The 14,554-nt window shown below is 39.9% G+C and overlaps 1 protein-coding gene across 2 annotated transcripts in view; it reads right to left on the bottom strand.

Annotated features, from left to right (window-relative positions):
* PCDH15 (protocadherin related 15) overlaps positions 1-14,554 on the bottom strand; it is a 383,455-nt gene that overhangs the window by 341,812 nt on the left and 27,089 nt on the right. For both annotated transcript variants that reach the window (XM_074155034.1, XM_074155035.1), the window contains exon 2: positions 12,213-12,278. In XM_074155034.1, the coding sequence (XP_074011135.1) occupies positions 12,213-12,278 (66 nt within the window). The remainder of the gene's footprint in view (positions 1-12,212; positions 12,279-14,554) is intronic.

Genomic DNA, 14,554 nt, shown 5'->3' with positions numbered 1-14,554 from the left:
CATGTTTCCGCAAGAGGAAAGGTTTCACAAAAGGAGAACTTGGCAAGAATTAATTTTAAGTTGTGCCAGAAAAAGGAGTTATCACTTGGTGAAGATAAAGCAGATAAATATTTAAATGCATCATCTAAGTGACTGGGCTGACCTCTACATGCTACTCTTGCTTCTGAAAGGATTCTCACAGTACCCACTTTTAGCCATGATAAAAGGAAGTGGGATGTGAGAGCAGGTGGTGAGACCCTGGCCCAGGTTGCCCAGAGAAGCTGTGGCTGCTCCATCCCTGGAGGGGTTCAAGGCCAGGCTGGATGGGGCTTGGAGCAACCTGGTCTGGTGGGAGGTGTCCCTGCCCAGGGCAGGGGGGTTGGAACTCGATGACCTTTAAGGTCCCTTCTGACTCTAACCATTCTATGATTCCATGATTCTACGTGCAGCTCGACATGTAGTTTGTGGAAAACAGTATTCTGTATTCAAAACCGTACCACGGAAAGAAATTCTGCTTATGTTTTGAACTCACTGTGAACAAAGGTTTCAAAACAACTTTCTTTCAAAGTTCCTTGCTGCCCCCTCTTTGCTTGCAAGGAATAGACAAATTGAGCGCTCTGTTCATCTCCTGAGGGTATACATGTTAGTTAGTAAACAGGGACTCCAAAAATGAAGCTTCAAAAGCACAACATAACAGTTCTGGCAATTACTATCAGAGGATTGATCACAACAGTCACCTCCCAATCCCTGGAGGAAAAATGACTTTAAGCCGTCTTAAAACATATTAAATACTCTTATTCTTGTGCTGCTTCACTGGAACTGTAAAGGAGAAGACAGGCAAAGAATACTGCTAGTAAAATGACATTCAATGTTTCAAAATTATATGAAACACATAAATCGTTGAAACACGCAGTTCTTCATTTGCAAAGGTAAACTGACAACCTGGGAATATGAATGGGCTGAGTATCATAATTTGAATAATTTATTCTGAATACTCAAGCTGTCAAAGATGAGCTGTTCAGAAAATTTTAAATCGCTCTGAGGAGAATTTCCACTGAAAAAAGTAAACCTCGTATGCAATTTGAAAAGGCTACAGCATTACAGAGCATAATCACATTACTCACAAAAATTATACCTGCCTCAAAATGGAGTTAAATTCCAAATTTTTGTCATTTTAAGATCAATAATAGGGAAGGGCTGTGGTCTTGCCTGATGTGCTAATTACTCCTCCAGTTATTTAATATTTACTGAACAAAACTCAGTAGTTTGCAGTTGAACTAGTGCCTGTGGGTACACGGAGACAGTCGAAAATTGTCAGCACAAGGGAGATTTCAGCAGATACAGCCCGAGCCAAGGTATGACACCTGAAATCTGCACAGACAATAGAAAACAAATAGCTTTGATGGCTACATATGAGTCCTAAGAACGTACAGAGGTAGATGAGACAGTGATGAAAATAAGGGGGGAAAACCTCACATCCCTGAAGGTAATTTAGGGACATCTGTCCCAAAGAGCACCAACACCAGGTCAGGATAGTTTTTCTAGACGGCTGACAGCATAAAAACGTTTTAAATAATTCCAACTCTATCACTTACTAACTACATTTTCTATCTTTAAGAATACATTAATCCATTTCTAAAAGGATGACTTCTCCCCTACTCCCACCCCAAATCATCTCCTGCTTTTTGGCACTTCGGTATTTTTCCTAAAAGACATAATTTAAAAAAAACCTACTGAAAAGGGAGAATTGTAGAGATCTTTAACAACAGCTCTGCTAAAATACTGGCCGCTGCTGAAGTCTGTTCTCATGAATAAAAGTGGAATAATAAGCTCATCCATTTTACAGCTTTTTCAGTCTTTACACATTTGTCCTCCATGAAAAATACGTGAGTGTGAATTTCAATCTGTGGTATAAAAATAGCATTAGACAGCAAATTGTTTCATGACTTTTCAATGAAATCATTCATACCAAAATCCTAGGAATGTCTAACTTCAGAATGGAAATGAACAAACAGGCTTGAATGAAACAAAAATAATTTCCATAAATTTAGGCCTCTTTTCCCATCTCGTGAATTTATAAACTAAATCAAATTTTTAGCTAAGAACTGATACTGTCTTGCACGACTTTACATTTTGATTTAAACAAATTAAGACAGCGAGTTGAGCACCAACACGTATGAGCCAGCTGCTAACATGAACATCAGGAGGAAAACCACAAATACAAGTTAAAAAAATAAATAAAATTCCATATTGCATCTCGTTGAAGATATTTACTAGCTGAGTATAATGGAATTTTTAGCTTCTAGTTCTTACACTTACCCTTTATCTGCTCGACACTAAGCTTCTTACCTGACAAGAACAGCAGCTACGCTCTTCCAGGCAACTTACCCTTTCTTGAAATAGAAATTTGTTATGCTCAGATAATATTCCTATCGTTGCGCTTGATAATGATTCTTGGGACAGCTGATTAAGACCAAATAATCCTTAAGTCTTAATTGGCTGTATCTCTGAATACAAAAGAAGGAGATTTCTATCTCGGGCAGCCAAGCAGGCAAGTCATGACAGAAAAAGAGGAACAGTCTAAAAGTACACTATTAAGCTGTGGCATATTAGCCAATTTTCCTCCATTATGGAGAAATTTGAAGACAGGATTTGGACCAGAGCATTCAGAAAATTCTCTAGTGTGACTTAAAGTTCCGCCAGAAGAATAGACCAAGTCAGCTACAACTGGGTCTTCTCTAGAGACCCTTGCACTTGCACGCTTCCCACCTCAAAGCCAAGGAGCGCAGCAGCAGTCACTAAGTCCCTTTCTGAAACTTCCCTGGGTTCTACACTGTTCCAAAGAGATTTCTACGGCCCATTCTCCCAGTCCAAGCAAAGCACTCCTAAATGGCACAGGAATGTCCTAAACGATTCAGAACTAGAGCCAGTACTTGCCAGGGCTGCAAACACTAACTTCCAGCTTCCTTTTTGGGTGGTCTCAGCATCTGACCGTGTCTTCAGAGCCACTCCAGATTCCACCTAAAACAGCCCAGGCAACACTTGTTCATCTGGATGACTTAGAGAAGCGTCAATAGGAAACACCTGGGATCCCAAATCAGGATGGATACGGGACGACGGGGTTGAAGTACAGAGCGCTGGGCAATGTGGTAGATGCAGTCTCCAGCCCCCAGCAGCAGCCCTAGCACCGGCACGGCATACGCTGGTCAATACAAACCCACTCCTCTTCTTGCAATTTGTCCAAAACATTCTGAAAGGGCAACTTCTTCTGATAGAAGTTACTTAATCTGGCAGATATTAGACGTAATGTATCACCCTTCTTATATAAAAACAGAAAGCCAGAATAAACTCCACACTGAGCGCACTGATTTGACAAAATGTTGTTACGTACCTGGGCCTGAATCAGATCAGATTTGTGTGCTGGCTAATCTAATGCTGCACAGACCCCACTATTAGTGAGCACAGAATAGCACAATTTCAGCAGAAGACGACTGACGTTCAATGCTACAATCGTATTGTCACCTAGACTGCGCTATCAGCCGAGTGAGACTGCTGGACTGAACCGCAGCCCTCGGCTGACAAACCTCTAGACTTCTGTAAGCGTTCTCAGACGGACGCAGGGGACCCGAGAGAGTGGCACCATCTGTACAGTAAGAGCAATTAAGTTTTACAACTGAAGACAAGCCAGTGGTTTAGAAGCAAAGTTAATTGAACTCCTCTTTCCCTTGTACAGCAAGACAATATTTCATTCAAAGATTTATTTATTGGCTGCAATAACTTAACTTATACTTCATCATACATATAAATAACATACCACATGCCCATTCCTGCGGAAACCAGATTCCAGTTTGGTGAAGCTATATGTGAAAAGGATACTTTCCACAGCCGGTGAAAAATGTTGACAAATACTTTAGGCAGCTGTAAGATCATCTAAAGATGTGAGAAAAACAAATATGCGGACACACAGGCATATAGACAATTGCATAACTTAGATTGGCAATGAAATGAAGCAGTTTCTCTCTGGAAACATTTCACAAGAATGATCATAACACGTAAGCTAATAATTGGATTTCTGTCCATTTCAGAAATGTAATTGTTAACTGCTATAAAAGAAATAGTGCACCTAGTGAAAGTGAAATGCAAAGAGTCCGCAAACCACTCTTATGGGGAAACTAAGAAAAATCAATACAGAATTACAGCACATTACAGCTTGGTCTCTTTTCCGTTTCCACAACCACACAAACATCCCAGACTTGAGAGCTGCTTTTCTCAAAATTCCTTGAAATACTAAAATGAAGATTAGTTTTCTTTCATAATGCTACATAAATCTGACTTTTGAACAATAGGAAACAATAGATGAAAATATGTTGTTTTAAAATTAAAGACTGAGAGGCTCATAAAGACAGTAAACTATAACTTACAAGAATATATAACTTCATAAATTCTAACACTGCTACGCAACACGCTAGCACCTTTACAGCTTAAAAGAAAACCAAGTCCTCCTTCCTGCGGCAAGGAGAGCTAAGGTTTAAAGCTCAGCTCTATTTTAGTCCTGTTAATCCCCATGGAATAGCTTTAAGCCTTGTTCAGGTGCTGGGTACACAAGGCTGTCTTCAGCTCAGCTTATTTATAAAGCTTTGCCCCCCCATTGAGTGTCAACTTACTCATCTCATTCCTGATAAACAGACAGCTGCTGCAGGATAGAAGTGAGCCTCCTGCATGATATAAAGACTTTATAGACTATAGACACATGAACCTGCATGGTCCACCTGAAAACCTTCTACAGAAACAGCTATTTCACCAGGTTTAGACTGTGTCTTCCCACCCGAGATGTCTCTGGAACAGCTACACTACCATGAGATGTGCGTTACCTCCCTTTCTTCCCACTGCTGCTTTTCCTAACAAAAAGGGGAAAGCAGGAGTTTGACATGCACTGTTTTTACAGTATAGAAAATAAACATGAGCTTTTAATTATATGTACATGACATCGCAAGAACAGCCTTCTAACTTATTTCAGTTTGTACATTTGCCATGCAGACGTAAAGAGAGTTAGGGGAACACACAGGACACCAGCAAGTTGAAACTCCTTTGCACGTTTGACATCTCATCCCAGCCTGCTCTCCCTGCTAAGGCCACCAAGCTTAATTGCTGCAGATTTTAGTTCCACTAATTAGAACTCAGCAACTCTCAGGATGTAAAGCAACACAAGACTTCTCACAATTAAATCCGAATATTTGTTGAAAAAACACACCGGGTTTCAATAACCCAAACAGCTTGAGTGGACTTGAAGTGGACTTTTGAATGTTTAAAAACACAGTTAAATGTTACTTTAAACCAATTATATAGCCTTGGTTGATATTCAAAATTCAACTGCTAAGCCAAAATGTTCTCAGAAGGAATTTAAAAATGACACACTATTTCTGTAGGAAAGATGTACTTAAAGAAATTAAAACGCTGAAGCACCTTCTCATCCTTCAAGTCATTAATTCATCCTTTTTCTGAAAATCTTTAGAAATGCTATTCGCAATACACCTGTGTTCAACCACAGCAACTTTCCCAAATCAGAAAATGGTATTTTACTAAATCAATGTTTCCCCTTAGCCAAAATGTCTGAAGGCAGGCAGACTGGGACCAGCCTGTTACCCGCACAGGAGATGGATAGCAGGACCCTTAATCTTTAAGGCTCATTAGTTCAATTCCAGCCCACACCCATAGCCACTGAAAATTTTATTAAGTAACAGCTGTTTGGAAGCCATCACACACAGTCCATAGGAAATGTATTAGCACACTTAAGCCCATCTCAGAAGAGAGGCTACGGATTCTGTACCTCTAGAGACATTTTCTTCAATCCCTATCAATTGTCCCTGAAAAACAAATTAAAGCTGTTTGGTATGGCACAGAAATTTGCAGTAACGTTGCCAATGTGCTTTAGTAATCAGGTCTATTCCTCCAGCATTATACACAATTAAACTTAAAAGACGTTCCCCCAATAGTACCAGGAAAAACCCCACAGTCTGAGTTCCTGCATGTTTGTGTCTTATTTCCCATTTAATCCCCCACCGCAGGGCGCTATCAATGGGGATTTGCAGAGTGATGGCATATCCTCTGCCTCCCCAGGACGCAAGGCTGACAAGAGATTGCTGCCAAGATAGCAGGAAGATGAAGAGATATAAAAATAATACCAAACCCACCTACAGCCACTTACCTCTGTTTGCACAAATACCAAACATCCCCAATGAGGGTCACAGAGACTTGGGGAGAGAGGAGAGAGATCACGCAATTTAAGGAGATGGTCCAACTATTCATTAGCACTCTATATCACTGAAAGGGAGCGAGGGGGGAGAAACAACACCCTCCCCCCTATCCCCCCCCCCCCAAAAAAAAAAAAATATAAATCAAAAGCAGAACAACATTTACTGATTTACCTAGGATAGGCAAGAACACAAAATATTCGTAACTACAGAGTTTTTGTTATGAATGTATTTCCAAGACACCTATTCATATTCTTCTTCACACTAGCGTAGATCTGTTAAAATTTGCGTAGTACTTGGCCACATTCTATTAACTGTGTAGCTATCCTGAAATAAAACATGTAAAGGCAAATACCAACCAGCAGGTGACACAGAGGTACAGCTATTCTGCCCGTGCACCCCCATCGCACGCAAGGTCACCCAACGTCCTGCTGAGACGCCCGCAACACTGCTTGCTCCCTCACCCCAACCCCTGCGTTTTGCTCCAATTTCTATTTTAATCAGCCATATCTAGCAAATTCCAATTTTGCCTCTTTTAGAAGTGATTTCCTAATAGTCTACTTTCCATTAAATACCCTTTTTAAAGATTCAAAACCGCCTAGCATTTCTGTATGCTCATCCTAAGAAAAAAAGCACAGGCAGCTCTTGGGGAAGACCCCCAAAAATTTGGGGTGCAATTGCAATGAAAGAGCCTGAAGTATGAACTAGTTTCATTTGTTCAATTTCTAAAACAACTTAAAAGCAAGTCTCAGATTCAGTAATGAAAAAAAAAAATCCATAGGCAGAAATAACTCTCTGCCTATAAAAAAAAACCTGTACATCTAGAAGAAATAAATCTTGCTGTTAATATTATCTCAAGTACTATCACCCATTCAGTTAAACAAATGAAAAATGAAAAAAATAATCAGTTTGGACCTTAAGAAATGTAGGAACTTAAGAAATCCTTCTAGAATTCTTCACAGGAACACAACTATAATCTAACATATACTATTGTACCTAAATTACTCAATATAAATATATTAATCCAATGGTGGGAAACTGTCAAATCCTAACATCTATGCTGATCTCTCAAGGAGATATTTAAAGGTCACACATGGTAACTGTGCATCTCACTGTGAAAACAAGGAATAGTTATTTTGTAAAATATTTTTATTCCCTGAGACTTGCTGCTCTCCAGACTTTTTGTGAATTAGAAATGAGTGAACTCAGTATGCTGAGAAGCAACATTCAGCCCAGTGAAACTAAAGAAAAACTTCTAAAAGCAGGATTTTCTGTTTATTGAGTTGCCAGAAGTTGATGAGTAGGTGCACTGGATGAAACAAAATGTCACACAGAGGTGTTAACTCAGTTACTGTTCTGAGATCTTAATTAGAATTAGAAGAGACAGTCCCAACATCAACACGAGACCTCTGAAAGCTGCACGGCAGTGCAAGGAATTAAAATAACCTGATTAGATTTCATACTTTAAGTGATCTACTGACACATTTCTATATACTAGAAGAGAAGTAGGCAGATTGCTTAACTCCATCCATCAGCAATTCCAGAACAAAGTTTGTTTGGTCATTGGAAATGTTGTGTAACATGTAACCTGTGTACCAACCCCATACCCCTCGCTACAGCTTCACTATCACTTGTATAACAACTATATCCCACTGATTTTGAGACTGAATGGCAAGTGATCTGAGCATGTTTAGTTTGGAGAAGAGGAGGCTGAGGGGGGACCTCATTTTCCTCTACAACTCCCTGAAAGGAGGGTGTAGAGAGGTGGGTGTTGGCTTCTTCTCCCAAGGGAATAATGACAGGAGCAGAGGAAATGGTCTGAAGTTGGGGCAGGGGAGGTTTAGATTAGATATCAGGAAGAATGACTTTCCTGAGAGAGTGGTCAGGCACTGGAACAGCCTGCCCAGGGAGGTGGTGGAGTCGCCATCCCTGGAGGTATTTAAGAAACGTGTAGACGTGGCACTTCAGGGCATGCTCTAGTGCCCGGGATTGTTGGGTTGTGTCTGTTTGTGGGTGGGTGTGGGGTGTGGTTGCGGGTGTTTGTTTTGTGTGGTTTTTGTTTTTGTTTTGTTTTTGGTGTTTGGTTAGTTTTTTGTGTGTGTGTTTTTGTGGGTTTTTTTGTTTGTTTGTTTTTTGGGGGTTTTTTGTTTGGTTTTTTTTTTGTGGTTGAACTTGATGATCTCAAAGGTCCCTTCCAACCAAGAAGATTCTGTGATTTGAAATAATTTTTTATAAACTATTCTAGTGAATTCACACACACAGTAAATACACTCACCTTGTTGATCCTGGCATTGATATCCACGATTTTTACGTTCAGGCCATATGCTCTATAACACAGCGATGTCCAATCCTTGTATCAAAGCTCCCAACGTATCAAACACTGCTCATAAAACATTTCCTTATCACAACACACTACTTCAGCCAACCTTCCTTTGTATCCCCTTTTCGTTCCCTTCTCAAGATTTTTACAAAGGTTTTTTGGTGGCAGAGCTGTTTCGACTTAGGGATTCACCTTTTAATCCACAGGAAGGATGAAAGTCTACAAGAGACGAGCTCTGCTAACCAAACCATTTCTACTCAATGTAAGGGAGCTCATTCTGTAAATCAGACTGAGACCCATCATCAACCTGCTTCTGTCACTACTCATTTCAAGATGTAGCTGGAGTGGAAAGATATATATTTATATATAATATACATATTACAACATATATTATTACTATATATATATAATGTGTATATATATATTTCTTTATGTATATAATGTACGTAAGAAAATCTGCCTCGGGCAGTGCTGCAGAGCACAAATTGATAGTGTAGCTGAAAGACTGTGTTACACGAACGGCAGTGTATCCATCAGGGTACAACAATGGCTTGCCAAGAACCAAAACATGGGCATATTAGAAGAGCATAACTAACAATGGAGTATTAATGGCATAGCCAGACACTACTTATATTCTGTAAGCATGTGAAAATGACCACAACAAAGTGGCAGAAAAAAAAGAACAACCAACCCAAAAACAAACCCCAAAGAGATGGGTGCAGTTTCATGCAGGAAGCATCAAGTGACAAAGCTTTACCTCATCAGCCAGTCTTCTAATTCCCCAAAATAGATATATGTGCGTACGTCTGCGTGCGGGGGTGCTCACGTACATTGGGTTGCAGCAATACCCATCATGGGCATGGATCCAAAGGTGATTCTAGCAAACTAAAGCATTTGCCCTGAGCCTGAAGACATCTGGAAGGGTGCAAACACAGAGCTGGAAAACAAGATCTGCTGGTAGCTTCTCTGCACCCTTTGCTGTGACTATTTTTCTATTTTGAAATACCTACATTCACTTTAAGTAGGGCTCATGGAAAACCAATTATTTAATATGAAGCACATGAGTAGTAGCATCGACTCAACCATTGACCCACTAGACCGTACTGAGATTTCACCTTCATTAATTTCAGTCGCATGTGGCTGTGGGGAGGATAAAACTCAGCTCTTCAGCGAAGACAGCAAAAGGTTTAAGGACATTTCAACTCAAGGGCTGCCTTCCCAGGAGACCCATTTACTTAATACATGTTGTGGCTTACAGATGAGGTGTGTCGCTTCCATTAACTACAACACGAATTCAAGTTTCTACTTCCAATTCGACTTCTTTAATGTGGAGTTAATGGCTCATAAGAATTCATAGCAAAATAGGTCATTTAAATCATTGCAGACACATCATGCAACGTGTTTAGGAGATTCACAGCTCTCCCCACCATACTCAATTTAACCATCATTCTTGCAGGACGTTTGAACAGAAGTTTTAACTTTCTAATTTTTAGCAAACACTGAATCAAGCATTAGAAAGCTGAGAACTAAGGTTTATTATGCCATTGAACTCAAGAGCTGCATACTTTTTATTTCTCTAAATTTTTGTTTATACTTCACATGACTGTATGGTCAGCATCTCCTTAATTTTGGCTGTTGTTGCCACCACATTCTCCAGATAAGTCACTGGAGTGTTGCTTGCACTTAAGAATGAAATGCTATAAAACATGCCAGTACTAAATACGTATAGTCAAGAATACTTGATGTCTTCCCAACAAGGTGCTATAGATACAATTATTTCATGAGCATCAAATGCCAAGACTCTTTCTAGAGTACACACATTGAAAAACGATAAAGAAAAAAAGCACAATATTGATTCTGGACCCTTGAACCGTTTAGGTACCATATACCAAGCTATTTTAATGACAGTTGACTAATATTGCAGGGCAGATTGCACACAGAAGTTCTGCTATTAAGAACTAAGACCTGCCATGGATGTTGTGATCACACACCATTTAAACAGTAGGGAAGAAAAAGACTTCGCGTTTTTCTCACTTGATATAACCATGATATAAATGTGATACAGCTTTCTACTTAAATTAATATTGCACTGTGTAAGTTACTTTTCTGACACTCATGCTGCATGACAGAAAACAAAACAAACAGAAAAGAGAGTCCTGCTCAGGACATGGACAGGATTACCAGGGGGGTTTCATTTTGCTGAGACCAATCATCATTTTTTAGTTTCAGCAGACATGATTGTAAGAAAATTCCACACAGAAGGAAGAAAACAGCCTGTTTTTAAAAGCTACTCCAGTACCAACTGACAGAGTTCTTCGGCACCCTGATGCTGGTTCTCTTACAAGTAAAACCTGCACACCCTTACACAACCATAGAATAGAATCAGAGAATCACAGAATCATAGAATTGTCTGGGTCGGAAGGGACCTTTCAGATCATCTAGTCCAACCATCAACCTAACTCTGATAAAAACCATCACTAAACCATGTCTCTAAGCACTAGGTCAACCCGGCTTTTAAATACCTCCAGGGATGGGGCCTCAACCCCTTCCCTGGGCAGCCCATTCCAAGGCTTAAGAACCCTTTCCCTGACAACATTTTTCCTACTATCCAATCTGAACCTCCCCTGGTGCAACTTGAGGCCATTTCCTCTTGTCCCATCACCTGTCTGACTGATCTTGAGCAACTCAAGGTTGACCTATCTGACCTTGAGCAACCCAACAGCAAGCAATTCCCCAAAGCAGAGAAGTTCCACCAGCATGACGTGGGCTTTCTTCGCCATTTCAAGCACCCATATACGACAAATCATAACCACACGCAGCACACAACTGTGCCTAGCCTACAAGGTTGGAAAAAAAATAATATCATCACAAAATAAGAATCAGGAAGGAGTAGTAACTTAATATCAGGAGTAACAGCTACCTGTGCAAGGTGTTGACTCTAACGGGGTTAAAGCACTCCATCACATTACAGTATGCTGCACAAATGCGATGCTGAGACCACAGATCAACAGTTAAAGAACTGTATGATTCGAAAGGAGAATAATTAAAAAAAAAGACATTCATTTTCTCATGAATTTTCCATGACTAAAAGCAAGCAAGTTCTGCCATTTCAGGTGTTCATCAACTCAGGTAATTACACTTTGAGTGAAACAACAAGCAACCTTATAAAAGCTGCATGTGAAACCCAGAAGATAGAACTGTTACCACTCCTGCCAAACTTCACAGAAAGGGGGTTTCAGCTTTACATAAGCCCCACCAAAATCAAAGGCTGGCCAGAACTTTGACCTTTGGTAATGTCATACTGAAATAAGAAATTAGACGGTAAAAATAGGTAGGCATATTAGCACCAAGGGAGCTAAACTCCTGTTGTATTACAAATAGTTGTGGACTAAATACTTGTTAAAACCAAATGCGTGTTCACAAGCACTGCCTGGAGTCAAAGACCAAAGTCATCAAAACATGTAATTTTCTGGAAGAAATGACACGTCTCAGCATGTTGGGTCATTGTCACCTTTCCCCCGCAATCCTTGTTAGTTAATAGGTTTTCAGAGACGGGTCCTCACTGTTGAGGCAGACACGGCCACCCCACGTTTGCCTCTACACCCTGATCAGCCAACACGGGGTAACCGCAGGGGGGGCGCGCGAAACTGAGGTGCACTCACCGTTCCGACTTTCTTCATCAATAGGAACTATTGTGGCTGGAGGACCTGTTCTGGCCAACTTGCAATCTATAAAGATGAAAAGAGAAGTTATTTCTAATTCCAGAAGAAGGATCTTGGGGGTTTTGTTGCTGTTTTTAAAACAAGTCAGCATAATCAGAATGCTGAAGACAAGTATTCACTTAAATACGATACACATATGAGCTACAACTGTTCACTAAGTTACGCTCACGGAGGATCAAGATCTGAGCTGTCTGCTGACCCCTTCCTCAGATAAACTTTATAAAGGATGGGGAAATTTGATGACAAAGGATTTAACACCTCAGACGCTGATCCATATTTAAAACAAATACTTTTCAGCAAAAGCTTAATGTGGTTTGTTCTGTTCTCTTTTCCGTAAGCCTTCCTTCCCACGGCATGAGCACACACACACTCAATCGTCGTGACGTACCACCACAACACAGTCGGATGGCTACACCTAGGAACCTGTTCCTGTCTAGCTCTAGAGATACCACCAGGGATCTCAGTGAAGCAGAAGTCCTTCAGGACAGAGAGAATACGATTGCAATTTAACCCAACGAAATAACAAAGGAATGATTAAAAGCTATAAATCGTAATTAAAGCTTCACAACAGAAACAAACATAATTTGCATTTAATTGCAACAAAAGGGTCTAATTAAGGAGAGTGAACAGAATTTTAATAATGTTCTAAGGAAAATAAAAATTAAAAACAGACGAGCAATGTTCAGGAAGTTACACGTTGCCATCTTACCCTCATATTGCCAGTCTGGAGTCAAAAGTTAAGAGTCATCAATGGAAGCAGAGCAGAATAATGAAAGAAAATAAGTAAGATTTGGTTGGTTTACTCAAAAGATAGGTTCAAAGACATAAAGCAGTACATGCAGAGCTAGCAAACGCATAGATGTAGTCTTAAAATATATCAAAGCATGTATACTACGTGATGACTGTACTTTGTGAACAATTTGGTTTTCTACATTAAATAGAAGAAAAATATTACCTCTTTAAAGCACACGGAAATAAAAGTCAAATAAGAAGCACTTCTCATTTTCAAAGAGCCTCACAGTACCACTGAAACAGCACGGGAAGAGACAACCATTCTCCTTCCCATTTCACCATGGAGAACTGAATAGGAGATTGCAGCCCACATTTTAAAAGACATTTAGATGCCCCTCTGATCCTCCCGACACGGCCCCGGCCACGTGGGTGGCTACGCACCATTGGTAAGAAACGACAGCTGCTAATTAGTTTCTAGCCAAGGAAAGAAAATGCTGAAGTATCATTGTATTTTATTTTATTTTTTGAGAGGTCTGAACACTTTACAGAAAAATCCCAACAGAAAATCATCTGTAAATTAAACACAAGAGCAAGCTGAAGTAAAATGCTATTTCCCAGTTTACGGTAAAAATTACACGTTTCTCGACTTCAAAAGAATTGCGCTGCAGCTAATTACAGACTATAATTACCCCAGCACAGACAAGACCTATAAAGGAAGATCAAAACAGCAGAGCATTTATTCAGATCTCCGCTTAGGTGAAGCCTCTGAAGGACTTCTCTGGGGCACGGTAATTTCTTCCAGCAACAGCTTTGCTATTCAGCTGATAAGTTCAACCGCAAGACCAAACTTCTAAACGCCAAGCACGCCATTCCTCAAGGCTGTTAATATTTATGAAGAGCCTGAACGACACCTGAATTAAGACTAATGATAATACAGTCACACTCTAATTACTTTTTTTTCTTTTTTTTTCTTTTAAGAAAAGGCAAACAGGCAAGCCTTGCCCTGAAGGTCTGCACAGGGAGCTCACTGCCTCACTCTCCTTCCTTACATCAGTGACACTGCTTGTACAGCCTCACAAACCCACTCGGTTTGCTACCCTAAGCAGTCTAAATTAAATTACTTAAGGAACAAATTCTCAGTACTTAATTATTTTGTTCTTCTACGTTCTAGTTTGATACATAAAAATTGAATATTTTCTGTTGAGAGTTTTAAAGCTTTTTGTTTTGTAGGCATTAACAGAGCAAAGAGATCATCTGAAAAACTATGCCTTTCATTTTACTGTAGTTTCCTATGGGCATTCTGTGTGGGGAGATAAGTAATGTTTGCATATCTACATGAAATAAGGATTTTTTTTTTCTGCTCTCATTTTTTTCCCACTGGATGCTATAAAGATATCAGGACCATAACAGACACAACTCTAACCTTTTCCGGATGCATGTGTTGTAATTTTCTAGCTGTTTAGGATTTCAGTAACTGAATAACCCTTCAACAAACTCTTTGTTCGGGCAACAAAGCTCACCCATACAAACTTCTACTGAGACTTTGTTCT

This window comes from Numenius arquata, chromosome 10 (assembly GCF_964106895.1).
Source record: "Numenius arquata chromosome 10, bNumArq3.hap1.1, whole genome shotgun sequence".
In the NCBI taxonomy this organism is placed as follows: Eukaryota; Metazoa; Chordata; class Aves; order Charadriiformes; family Scolopacidae; genus Numenius; species Numenius arquata.
Note: the sequence above shows the minus strand (reverse complement) of the source record. Positions and strands in the feature narration are given on the sequence as shown.